Raw genomic sequence first — 13,680 nt, forward strand, 5'->3', positions numbered from 1 at the left:
CTGGGGTGGAAAATATGTCTCTTAGGGAATGTGTAGTAGAGAAATTGATGCTTTTGTCTTGGAAAAAGCAAAAAGCTATCATGAAGGCATCCCCCAAAATATTCTACTTAATGAAGAATTTTTACTCAAGAAGGATGTGTTTGTCTGTCTTTGGATTCCTAGAGGAATCTTTTTTAACTGTCCACAAAGGAAAAATAATATTAAACAAGCACCATTTTCTTAAATGAAACGTTTTTTTAATTCACAAATTAGAATTACAAAAAAAAAGAATTGTGTGTATGTAAGTTTAAATATAACGTATCTCTCGTAAGCTGTAAGCAGCTTGGTCAACTTTATGTTCTAGGAACTCTATTTAAATCCAAGTAATAGTTATCCATGTTGAATTTTTTCAATCAATCTTGAGACCCCAGTTGTTTTTGCAAATCTTGAGAAATATTTTTCAGATTAAAAAGTGTATTGTTTTTTTAATTTCTAAAATAGGGGATTCCCTGGCAGTCCAGTGGTTAGGACTCTGCACTTTCATTGCCAAGGGCCCAGGTTTGATCCCTGGTCGGGAAACTGAGATTCCCACAAGCCACATGGGGCGGCCAAAAAAAAAAAAGAAAATGAATGTAATGATGAAATGTAACCCTTTTCAGGGTAAAGTATTCTTCAAAGTAGAATGTTCAAAATATTCTGAAGAAATTTTCTCCTGCTAAAATCTTCCTTGTGCCCTTTTAAAAACACTATTTCTCCTTATACAATTAATCTAAAATTGCTTCTCTGCTTTTTCATCAACCTTAGCACCTCTCTTAAAAAAATGAAATACAGACACTCCCAGTTCTAAAGTAAAAAGGGAACATTTTGGTGTTGAGAGTTTAAAATGAGGTGACTAAAATAAACTACAACAGTCACAAATAGTGATTTAGTACTAGATATTCTTCTTGTCCCGAGTGGGCAGTATCATAAAGCAAACTCCTGCTTAAATCTCATACCGTGGCCTTTCCTTGTTATTTTAGGATATTCGAAATCAAAGAATCCATCGTCAGCTTCGAAAAGCTGAATTGGAAAAACTTCAACAGACCCTGAACGCACTTAACAAGAAGGCGGCATTTTATGAAGAGCAAATTAATTATTATGACACCTACATAAAGACTTGTTTAGACAACTTAAAAAGAAAGTAAGTTGAAATCATGTATTCTTTTGTAATGTCGTGATATATATGGGGTATCCATTCTTTTACAATCCTGGGCTGTCGGGTTGGGTGTGCTAGCAAACTTTTGCTTTATTATATAACCAAAAACTAGAATCTCAATTTTATGATTTGCCACTGTGAGCTAAGAAGTCAGGAGTGAATTTAGAAACATGTTACTTCTCTATTAACATCGGCATTAAAGTAGTTTACCCTGTTGTGTTTCAAACAAGTAGCTTTAAACACTTGGGGAAGCACTTTCATTATTCCTTCTTTTTTAGTCAAAGGGGTGTTTTAAACACTATTATTTAAAAAAAAGCAGCTACCCTTGGGGATGATAACAATAAACAGTTTTTACATACTTGACAATGTTAGGCAGCACCAGGTATTTGCTATTGCACAGCACAGCTCAATGATTTTAAATTACTTACTGGTTTTTACTGGTTTTTAAAAATTACTTCCACAAAAGACAAAATTTGTCAGTTCTCTATTACCCATTAGCATACATATCATAGATTTTTTTTCACAATATAGCTACCTTTTTTTTTTTTTTTTTTTCTTTTTGCGGCACGCGGGCCTCTCACTCTTGGGGCCTCTCACTGCTGTGGCCTCTCCCGTTGCGGAGTACAGGCTCCGGACGCGCAGGCTCAGTGGCCATGGCTCACGGGCCCAGCCGCTCCGCGGCATGTGGGATCTTCCCGGACCGGGGCACGAACCCGCGTCCCCTGCATCGGCAGGCGGACTCTCAACCACTGCGCCACCAGGGAAGCCCAATATAGCTACTTTTAATGAGTATTCTTTGCTCATAATTGCTCTTATCAATAGACTAAGGTCAATGCTAATCAAATTTTAATTACCCGTTTAAATACATAATTCAGTATTTTTATGTAACCCTTGTAGTCAAATTGACACTAGGAAATGGTGCTATATGGAAAAATCAATTGCATTAATCATAGATTCGATGAAGGAATATAACCAAATTTAAATCTCATTTATCTGTGCCGCACTAGTTCTGAATTTTAATTCATTTGCTTGCAGCCTGTAAATTACTTGTATGCTATTCCTGGGAAGATAAAAGTTGGTAAAGCTAATATTTAGTAGAAATAAGCTTGTCAGGGGTTTTCTCTACGTATTTATTGCAACTACGACAAGGCATTTTACAACCTCTGCAGTCAGGTGAGCTAGATTGGGATTCTCTCTTACATTGTGTGATCTTGAACCAGTCCAGTGATCTCTGAAGCCTCAATTTTCTCATCTTTAAGAGAGAATTGGGAGTACCAGCCTTACAAGTGTTGTTATGAGAGCTAAATGAAATGATACAGAAAAAAGGAATTTATTTCAGAACACTATGGCAAGGTTAATTTTGTAAATGTGAGGCAGTATTTCGAAAGCACTTGGAACAGGGATGGCCACGTACTATTTGTTAAATAAATTAAAGCACTCCTAGTGATACCTTTCTTTAGGAGTGTGTACGCAGTTTATGTTATGGCACCTAAGCTGCTTGTGAAATGACTTAATCGAGCCACATGGTTCAACATGCCTGAGACAGCAAAGTACAGGTTTTATGAAACATATTAGTCTGTAATTCAAACTTGAGTCGCATCGAAAATAGCTTTTCCTTAAACTGTTCAGTAGTGAGATTGCACTGCACCGGGAAGGTTGTCGCCGACTATCACACAATATAAAGTTGCCCAGGTTCCATATAGTGGGGGCCAGGTGTGGGCAGTGGTGTGCCCTCTGTGCTGGTTGTTGCGCTGCCTGGAACGTCTGAGTTTGCCATCTTCACGACGGATGGTCTGTTCTTATCTTGTCAGAAATACTCGGAGATCAATTAAACTTGATGGAAAAGGAGAACCCAAAGGGACAAAGCGAGCGAAGCCGGTGAGGTACACCGCAGCAAAGCTGCATGAGAAGGGTGTCCTCCTGGGCGTAGACGATCTTCAGATAAACCAGTGAGTGGCACCGAAAATCTGCACAAAGCACACCGCCCTCTCATCCCTCCCATCAAATCTGACTCCCACTTCAGTTTCCTGTGGCCTTTGAAGAAGGCTTCACTTGGTCTGTCAGGGCTTCCCCTTGCTCACAGATGACAGGAGAGAACACGTGTATTGTAATCTCTAGTCTTCCCATAAGGCCTGGAGCATCTGATGCTGCTGGTCAGACTAAGTGCTGATCGAGTGATTGTGCTTCCCGTGGCTTAGCCAGTGTGTTGGGATTTGCCAGCCTCGCCTCTCCCTCCAAAAGAACTGAGTCATAGCAGTGAGAAAAGAAAAGCTCCCTTTTGGTCTAGCTCAGTGAGAGTTGTTTCCAATTGCAAAACGGTACCTCTCCGATTTGAAAGCCACGGACTGTGTGCTGTTCCCTGGGTCAGAGCCACTCCAGCAGTGTGCTACTACTGTGTGTATTTGAGGTGGAGGAGAAACCCTCCTCCGAGCCCCACACCAGGCACTAATGGGTTCGCCATTTTAAAAGGACCGTAAGTCCTGTGCTCCATCACTTCCTTTTCCATTGGAGGACGCCAGACTCACTGTGTGTACTCCTCTGTAACTCCGGCTTCCTCCAAGGCCTGGCTTCTCTTGCATTTATCCCATCCAACCTTCTCTTGACAGAGACCAGCTCAGAGAAAATGCTTCTTCCCCTTTGAAGTTGCTGTAAAACTAATCGTCTAAAATGCTCAACTGGCCTGTCAGCAGTAAAACTCAACATTTATAGTTCTGTGAATCTCATATAATTTCAACTGTATATTATGCTCTTTAAGAGCAAGGACAATATTTTGCATTTCTCTTGTAACAAAGCACCTACTTCAGTGCTCCGTGGGCTGCAGATCTCAACACGAGCCATATTTCCAGTGAGCCAAACTGGGGACTGATGGTGGGAGATTTGGGGTAACTTCCTTAGAATTTTCCCAGCAGGCTGTTCACCAGGAATGGTAACTTAGGGTCCATTAATTTGTTTCAGCTTTAAGCGTATATTTGCAGTTCCACATGTGTGAATGGTCCTTTCTTTACTAGGTTTAAAAATGTTACATTTGATATCTCATCTACTGAAGATGTGGGCATCTTTGATGTCAGATCAAAATTCCTGGGTGTTGAGATGGAAAAGGTGCAGCTCAATATTCAGGTAAGCTGGGATTCCTGCAGATTGGGGTGAGTTTTATAGTGGGGGTCCTTCTTGGCTTTCCTGGCTTGCATTCTTTTTTTTTTAATTTATTTATTTTTTTTGGCTGCATTGGGTCTTCGTTGCTGCGCACGGGCTTTCTCTAGTTGCGGTGAGCGGGGGCTACTCTTCGTTGCAGTGCGCGCGCTTCTCATTGCGGTGGCTTTTCTTGCTGAAGAGCATGGGCTCTAGGTGTGCAGGCTTCAGTAGTTGTGGCACGTGGGCTCAGTAGTTGCGGCTCACGGGCTCTAGAGCGCAGGCTCAGTAGTTGTGGCGCACGAGGTTAGTTGCTCCGCGGCATTTGGCATCTTCCCGGACCAGGGCTCGAACCCATGTCCCCTGCATTGGCAGGCGGATTCTTAACCACTGTGCCACCAGGGAAGCCCCTGGCTTGCATTCTTCATGACAACAATGAAATTTAACAGGAGACCAATGCCAGCCTTATTTGCCAGTATTAGTTTGTGGTGTTGATTTTTTTAAAGCTATGATTTTCCAAATTATTTGAACTTAAACTTTTTTTAAATGGTAAACCATAGCAGTGAGTTTTTCTAAGCTATGTTTTCATTTTGAAGCTTAGAGAAAAGAATAATATATGTAAAAGTATTCAGAGCTATTAAGTAAAGGTTGGAAAGTTTCCTTTTCTTAGGAAATTGCATTTCTTCCTAAGATAGCATATACCCAGGATTGGAACTTTCTGGATCTCATTTCTCCTTCTTCCCTTTCTCCTTCCTAGAATTATTTTTGCATCAGTTTCTTAAATTTCTTTGTTAACTATTTGGGATCACAAGAAAGAAAGACATTGTGCAAAACCGATATCTGTAAGTAGAAAAATGGTGTTTGCAGTCAGAATTACTGCTATTTTCTCATAAGAACCACATTTAAGCCAAATATACTTGAGCAGAAACAGAAAACAGTTAATGTGCCACCAAAAAAAAAGGAGGGAGAGTGCAAGTAAATGTTTATCTACTCCCAACTTAATTCTTGCACAGAATCAATTTAGAGCTGCGATTGAGTTTTCTTTTTTGATATGATTGAGTTTTTAAATGGAAATAACACCTATTTACCTGGGCCAACTGTTGTAAAACTGTTCCCAGGTATTCTGCATGTATCTACGTGGAACGTCATGATAAGCCACTGGGAATGGTGTAAGTTCCAGCCTCACTGCCTCCCTAGCCTGTTGCTGAGATCCGTGGAGTTACACCTCCACCCCTAACCCATGGGATAAAATACCAGGGCCCTTCTTTTCTGTCTAGCATTCCTTATAAGCCTAAAAAGAAATGAGAGCTAAATGGGTTTTATAAAGACACTGAGATAATGGAGTAAATTAGAGTTAAGAGAGAAAATTGAAGATATTATGTAATTATGAAAAGTATACTTAACGGTATTATTTTCTTGTTTATTTTAAATGTCACTAAATGTATCCGTCTAAAAATTTAACTGAAAGTCTTGAGTTACTCTGTGGAATACTTAGATAAATATGGGAAGAGAAAAGAGTGTGCTTGTGGTGATATGCCTTGGTTAGTGATTCTTCTGTAGCAAGAACATATCATGTGAATATTTATTTTTTTTGGCTGCATTGGGTCTTCGTTGCTGCGCACGGGCTTTCTCTAGTTGCGGTGAGCGGGGGCTACTCTTCGTTGCAGTGCGCGCGCTTCTCATTGCGGTGGCTTTTCTTGCTGAAGAGCATGGGCTCTAGGTGTGCAGGCTTCAGTAGTTGTGGCACGTGGGCTCAGTAGTTGCGGCTCACGGGCTCTAGAGCGCAGGCTCAGTAGTTGTGGCGCACGAGGTTAGTTGCTCCGCGGCATTTGGCATCTTCCCGGACCAGGGCTCGAACCCATGTCCCCTGCATTGGCAGGCGGATTCTTAACCACTGTGCCACCAGGGAAGCCCCTGGCTTGCATTCTTCATGACAACAATGAAATTTAACAGGAGACCAATGCCAGCCTTATTTGCCAGTATTAGTTTGTGGTGTTGATTTTTTTAAAGCTATGATTTTCCAAATTATTGGAACTTAAACTGCTTTTAAATGGTAAACCATAGCAGTGAGTTTTTCTAAGCTATGTTTTCATTTTGAAGCTTAGAGAAAAGAATAATATATGTAAAAGTATTCAGAGCTATTAAGTAAAGGTTGGAAAGTTTCCTTTTCTTAGGAAATTGCATTTCTTCCTAAGATAGCATATACCCAGGATTGGAACTTTCTGGATCTCATTTCTCCTTCTTCCCTTTCTCCTTCCTAGAATTATTTTTGCATCAGTTTCTTAAATTTCTTTGTTAACTATTTGGGATCACAAGAAAGAAAGACATTGTGCAAAACCGATATCTGTAAGTAGAAAAATGGTGTTTGCAGTCAGAATTACTGCTATTTTCTCATAAGAACCACATTTAAGCCAAATATACTTGAGCAGAAACAGAAAACAGTTAATGTGCCACCAAAAAAAAAGGAGGGAGAGTGCAAGTAAATGTTTATCTACTCCCAACTTAATTCTTGCACAGAATCAATTTAGAGCTGCGATTGAGTTTTCTTTTTTGATATGATTGAGTTTTTAAATGGAAATAACACCTATTTACCTGGGCCAACTGTTGTAAAACTGTTCCCAGGTATTCTGCATGTATCTACGTGGAACGTCATGATAAGCCACTGGGAATGGTGTAAGTTCCAGCCTCACTGCCTCCCTAGCCTGTTGCTGAGATCCGTGGAGTTACACCTCTACCCCTAACCCATGGGATAAAATACCAGGGCCCTTCTTTTCTGTCTAGCATTCCTTATAAGCCTAAAAAGAAATGAGAGCTAAATGGGTTTTATAAAGACACTGAGATAATGGAGTAAATTAGAGTTAAGAGAGAAAATTGAAGATATTATGTAATTATGAAAAGTATACTTAACGGTATTATTTTCTTGTTTATTTTAAATGTCACTAAATGTATCCGTCTAAAAATTTAACTGAAAGTCTTGAGTTACTCTGTGGAATACTTAGATAAATATGGGAAGAGAAAAGAGTGTGCTTGTGGTGATATGCCTTGGTTAGTGATTCTTCTGTAGCAAGAACATATCATGTGATTGCCAAGAAGGAAATGATCCAAGCCCGATAAACATCAACTGAACAACAGATGAATCACAAGTGACCAGGAGACACCTGTTTAGAGAGGCCTCAGGAATTCCATAGGACTTCCTTTTAACAGTATGCAAACACCAAGCTTCACTTGCTCCTTTGTTAAAAGTTTCATAGTAGGATTAGCTGTTCACACCATTCACTTAGACACACAATTGTAAACTGTTGCTCCTTAGCTGTATGCAGGTGGCTATTATGCTCATTGACATATCATCAGGACCAGCTACATAATTTGCAGGGCTCAGTGCAAAATTAAAATGCAGAGCCCCTTACTCGAAATTGGTGAGAATTTCAAGACGATGACAGCAGAGCATTAAACTAAGTGCAGGGCCCTTCTTCTAATCATGGGACCATGCACAGGTCGAATGCCCACAGAGCCAGCCCTGCATATAATAGCTGTCAGACATAAAGTCACACTTATCTTTTCACACAATTTATGGCTTTCAGACAATTCTAATAGGAAGCAAATTACCAAAGAGAAATGTGACGGCCCGGTCTTCAGTGGGAGTCAAGGACTTTGTTTCTAAGAGGACAAAAAGGGAGATTCCTTCTAATATTATGCTTCTAGGTTTTCTACAGGCCACTCTTTCCTCAGTTCCTAAAGATGATATCCTAATTATATCCTGTAGCCATATACATAACAGGAAGGTGTGAGTTACGTGCAGATGTTCTGCTTATATAAACAATGGCCAGTGTTTATGGAGGGCTGCAGTCTTCGTATTCTTCCTTTCCCAGATGAAGAACTGGGATTCAGAGAGCACGTTATGGAAGGGCCGCTGGAATCCAAACTCTTCATCTCTCTACACTGCTGCCTCTCTCACAGGATTCCAGTTGTTCCTGACCAGACAAGAGTGGCTTACAAAGTGTTTGCAGACTTCTTGATCTCATATGCCCAATAACACGCCTATGGGGTTGGCAGTGTCAGCCCCAATTTACACACAAGGAAACAGAACCTCAGAGAAGTTATATGATGTTGCAAGGTTGTAAGATAGCAAATAGTGGAGATAAGACTAAAATCTGGTCCTTCAGCCGCAAGTACAATCAGAGTTCCTCTGTTCCCCATGGGGGGCCCAGCTAATTCCCCTCCATACATGATTCCTTCTCAATGTAACCATACTGGTTTCGTTCTTTTCCAAGAGTCTTTGACAGATGTTGCCTTTGCCAAAGGAAAAGTGAATCTCCACTACGCTTTGATAGGCAAAACCATTCTTGATGAAAGAACTTCACTTCCCTATGGAATTTCCATCCCAGAAGCATATCTAAATAATGGAGGGGTTTAGTTGAGTGCAGTTGGAGATAATTGAGAAAGTAGAGCAGGAAGCCGGCAAGAGCCCTTCCCTCAAAGAAGACTCCACCTTCTGCAGGTGGCCTTGCTTGTTATAGACACAAGGCATTATCATTGAGAAACAAGAAATTTCCAGAGCTACAAGCAGGAAAATGAGACCCGGGTACGAGTCTAGGGCAGTTCAGGAATATCTTCTATCTGGGAAAGCCCCCCTGTCCTGTGTTGTTGTAAAATGTTACTGCTTTAGTCTCATGCATTTGGCTGGTGTGAGCCAGTTATTAATTTATAAACGAAGGAAATTTTATGAATTTGTCTTTGTTTATACAGCAGCAATGAAACAGAATGATAAACTTACTTGAGAATGAGGAACAGAATACAGGAACAGAAGTAGTCTAGATCGGAACGAGTTGCTTTGTGTAGTGGTCTTCAAATTTCACTCTCGCAGTTTTCCTCAGTAAATACAGCATTTCTCCGTATTCCTCTATGTTTGTTTATAAAGTATACATGCTCTTGGCGCTTTACTCAGAATCTACTTTATAAAATACATAGAAAATGTACATGCTTAAGAAATGAGGAAAAAATTAAAATAGGAGTTTTAGTATTCTTTTTCCTCCTCAACGAACTGTCTCACTCCACCTTAGAAAACCCTGGCTCTTCTAAAGGATATACCTCATCTTGCTGTAACATTTGTGTCTTGAGTTTCTCAGTTATAATTAAACTTTTAATTCTATGTCTAATATTAACGGTAATGGTTTTCTCTCGTAAAGTCCTTATCAATTCTAAAACTCTGTTTTCTTTCATCGAGGTGAGTGATTCTCAAACTATGGCACCCAGACCAACAATATCATCATCCCTTGGGAACTTGTTAAAATGCAAGTTCTTGGGACCCACCCCAGAGATCCAGAATCAGAGATTCCTGGGGGTAGGACCCAGCAATCTGTTTTAACTGGCCTGTGTTTTTAAACCAGGTGATTCTAATGCACACTGAAGTGTAAGAACCCCCACCGAGGTCCTGAGGTCAACCGAATCTTACTGTTGTCAACAGTCCTCCAGAATGTGTTTTAAATGTGGGAAATGTCAAATTGGAGATGTGATTGATGTTCCTTACAATTTCAGGATTTACTTCAGATGCAGTATGAAGGAGTAGCTGTGATGAAAATGTTTGATAAGGTTAAAGTGAATGTAAACCTTCTCATATACCTGCTGAACAAGAAATTCTATGGGAAGTGAAGTACCTGAAGAAATCTCATGGATTCTGTATCACCTGGATTAGGAAATGAATCTGTTTAGTATTTTTGTTTTTAAACATGATTGAAATCACTGCTTATAAACGTGTGATTTTTCTTTTCTAAGACCAAAACCGTTCCGAAGAATGTACCCACGTGCCTTTTTGATAACCTGATACTGCAGTAAAATGATACACAAAATGAATTAACGTAAACACTGCCACATTATACTGTGGTGCAGGTACTCTGATTTAAAACTTTGGATATTCTGTGATTTGTTTTAAAGTAGGGAGAAAATAACTTTAGCTGATTAGGGACAAATGTGTAAACCTATTTTCCTATAAAAAATTTTTTTTAATGTCCCATTTGAATACTGTAAGTCTTCATAGATTTTTTTTTTTTTTTGATCTGTGGAGAAATGGAACCTGAATTATTTGTAATGAATTATTTAGAGAGATACTTGGTTCTAAGCCCCACCTTCTGGGAGTTATCGATTTTAAAGAAACCTTTTGTGCAATTCAAAGTGAAGTTTTTATAAGTAATTGAAAGTGACAGTACAATAACACTTTCTGTATAAAAGTATATATTTTATGTGATTTATTCCTACTTAATGAAGTGCACTACTGCCTCATGGTAGAGACTCTTGGACCCAGAGCCTCTCAGTGACTAAGGAACAAGGTGGATAGAGATCATAGGCCTCACCCCACCTCCACCCCTCACAATTTATTTGAATATTTCAATTGTGCCTCTCAATGTTTTGTAATGCAATAAAATCAGTATCTGGATGGTTTTTAAATGTATTCTTTGAAAATTGTTTTATGTAAAATAAATATTACTGAATTACATTAATTTGACTTCTGTCTGAATAAATCCAAATCATTTAGTGGGTAGGAGAAGGTTCTTGGTGGGACTTTGGGGGAAAAGAAGTACAGTTGACCCTTGAACAACATGGGTTTGATCTGTATGGGTCTACTTACACATGAATTTTTTTCAATAAATAACTGTAAAAAAACCATGAATTTCTTTTCCACATCTTTTTATTTTTGATATCTGGTGTTAATAATATGTATAACATCTACAGTGTTTTATATCATATAAGACAATATTAATGTAGGTACTGGCAGATTTGTTTTATAAACAGATCACATAAACGTACAGTATTGATAAATACAGTACAGTACTGTAAATGTATTCTCCTTACGATTTTCTTAATAACCTTTTCTTTTCTCTAGCTTACTTTATTGTAAGAATACAGTACGTAGTACATATAACATACAAAATATATGTTAAGAGTTTGTTATTGGTTAAGACTTTAGGTCAACAGTAGGCTATTAGTAGTTAAGTTTTAGGAGAGTCAAAAGTTAAATCAGGACTTCCCTGGTGGCGCAGTGGTTAAGAATCCGCCTGCCAGTGCAGGGGACACGGGTTCTAGCCCTGGTCTGGGAAGATCCCACATGCTGCGGAGCAACTAAGCCCGTGCTCTGCAGCAAGAGAAGCCACTGCAATGAGAAGCCTGCGCACCGCAACAAAGAGTAGCCCCCGCTCGCCGCAACTAGAGAAAGCCCACACGCAGCAAGGAAGACCCGACACAGCCAAAAATAAATAAAAACTAAATTTTTAAAAGAAAAAGTTATATTCAGATTTTTGACTGTGTGTGTGGGGTGGCACTTCTAACCCTCACACTGTTTAAGGGTCAACATCTACAGCTGTGCCATTTAGGGTATAGTTTATGGGGAGGAAAAGTAATTTTCCCTCTACCCTTCTAAGTTCTTGGCTGAGACCTCCCCGCCCCCCATAATAAAAGACAGATTAACAGGAGAAAAAGAGAGGTTTAATGATGCATATACCTCCTATATACCTGGGAGACACACAGGAACTATCTGCCTAACTATACCCTCACTTACTGTGCTTTGCCTGCTCCCCCAGATGTCCCAAGCCACCACCTTAAATACCATCTCCAGCTAAAGGCAAAAGGCGATGGGGGGAGCAGTTAGGGGAGGTAATCGGGCAAAGCAGAGTAAATGAAGGTATAGTTATGCAGATTTCAGCTTCTGCCTTTTCCACTGATAAGAGTTGCTAGAGATTTAGTCACTCTTCCTTGTTCAGAGAAGGAAACACCCTTAACGAATGGAGAGTTCCCTTATAAATGTAAATGTCTTTTAAAAGACTGTAACTTTACTTGGTTTTCAGAGCTTCTCCTGTATCTGCTGTTTTTCAAAAATAACCAGCTCAAAGTAATCCTTCTACCAGAGAGGCATATTGTGGGGATGGCACATTTTCCCCTTCAAGAGTGATCTGCTGGGACCAAGAGATCCAAAACCCTGTGGCTGACACAAGGTAGAAGTTTGTTTTCTCAAAGGCAGGTGAGCAGTCCCACAAGTTACCAGGGATCCAAGCTGGCCAGTTGGCTCTGTCCTTGTCACTGATTCCTGGATGGCAGGAAGGGGGAAAGAAGTCCGGGTCAAGTCGTTTTGTTTCAAGCTCCATATGTTATTTCTGCTTACAGTCCTTTGGCCAAAACTTAGTTACATGGGGCTTCCCTGGTGGCACAGTGGTTAAGAATCCATCTGCCAATGGGACACGGGTTCAAGCCCTGGTCCAGGAAGATCCCACATGCCGCGGAGCAACTAAGACCGTGTGCCACAACTGCTAAGCCTGCGTTCTAGAGCCCATGAGCCACAACTACTGAGCCCATGTGCCACAACTACTGAAGCCCGCACGCCTAGAGGCCGTTCTCCACAACAAGAGAAGCCACTGCAGTGAGAAGCCCACGCACCGCAAAGAAGAGTAGCCCCCACTCGCCACAGCTAGAGAAAGCCCACACATGGCAACGAAGACCCAACACAGCCAAAAATAAAATACATAAATTAAAAAAAAAAAAAAAAAGCTGGGAAGTAAAGTTCCTAGCTAAGTCATGCGCCCAATTAAAACCCAGGGGTAGAGGGGGAGGTGGTTCTATTTGTAAAGAAAGGGAACAGTGATACCTGGGGACCAATCAGCTGTCTCTGCCACAACAGTAATCCAGACTCTCAGGCTGGACCCCCCTCACTCCAACACTTTGTATTCTGTTCATTCATTCAACAGGCTTTATTTTCCACGGAGGTTACCCCATATTCAGAAACAGTTCGCTTGTGCTCATTTGGCACACTAAACTTGAAGCTAAGCCCGACAGAATTTGGAAAATTCAAATTTTAAAAGAGTAGAATCTGCTACTTTGATGATTGTTTCAGGCTTATACAGATTTTTGACAGAGGTAAATACCTTGAAACAGTGTTGTCTCAGCAGTTTGTAGATGTGTGTGTGTGTGTGTGTGTGTGTGTGTGTGTTTTTAATGGATTACCCTTACTACAGGCTTCTGTAAAAGGAATCAAATAAAAGTAAAGCTTTTATTTGTAAAATAAAAAGTAAATTTTTATTTTTAAAGTAAAATAAAAAATAAAGCAACACCTTGAGAATAAACCTCCCTGTACCCTACAGCTAGCATTAGGTGAGGAACAGGAACTGGGAGGAGGTAGGAGTTACGTTAAGCTTCCTTCTTCGTGCTCTAGGAAAGACTTTTAGTGGAAATGTACAGGAAGAGCCAAAATTAGGGAAAGATGTTTGGAGGTAAAAGCCAACCTTTCACAGCCTCTCAAAAAGGGGCTTGTCTTAAATTACCTTTACTGATACTTTGTCTTTTTTGTGGATTCTGTCTAGGGTCACTCTCTTTCAGACTGAAGAACTTTAGTATGT

The 13,680-nt window shown here is 40.1% G+C and overlaps 1 protein-coding gene across 2 annotated transcripts in view; it reads left to right on the forward strand.

The window, feature by feature from the left end:
* The window catches only part of IQGAP2 (IQ motif containing GTPase activating protein 2), a 289,402-nt gene extending 278,605 nt beyond the window's left edge, over nt 1-10,797 (forward strand). Inside the window, exons 33-36 of one of the 2 annotated variants that reach the window (XM_024732762.1) lie at nt 999-1,159; nt 2,986-3,123; nt 4,183-4,291; nt 9,839-10,797. In XM_024732762.1, coding sequence (XP_024588530.1) covers nt 999-1,159; nt 2,986-3,123; nt 4,183-4,291; nt 9,839-9,952 — 522 coding nt within the window. In that variant the 3' untranslated portion in view covers nt 9,953-10,797. Of the gene's footprint in view, nt 1-998; nt 1,160-2,985; nt 3,124-4,182; nt 4,292-5,060; nt 5,520-9,838 lie in introns of those variants that run through there. The other variant, XM_024732763.1, reaches the window with a different exon arrangement.
* Nucleotides 10,798-13,680: the final 2,883 nt, after the last annotated feature.

This window comes from Neophocaena asiaeorientalis, unplaced genomic scaffold, assembly GCF_003031525.2.
Source record: "Neophocaena asiaeorientalis asiaeorientalis breed wild unplaced genomic scaffold, Neophocaena_asiaeorientalis_V1.1 scaffold515, whole genome shotgun sequence".
Taxonomy (NCBI): Eukaryota; Metazoa; Chordata; class Mammalia; order Artiodactyla; family Phocoenidae; genus Neophocaena; species Neophocaena asiaeorientalis.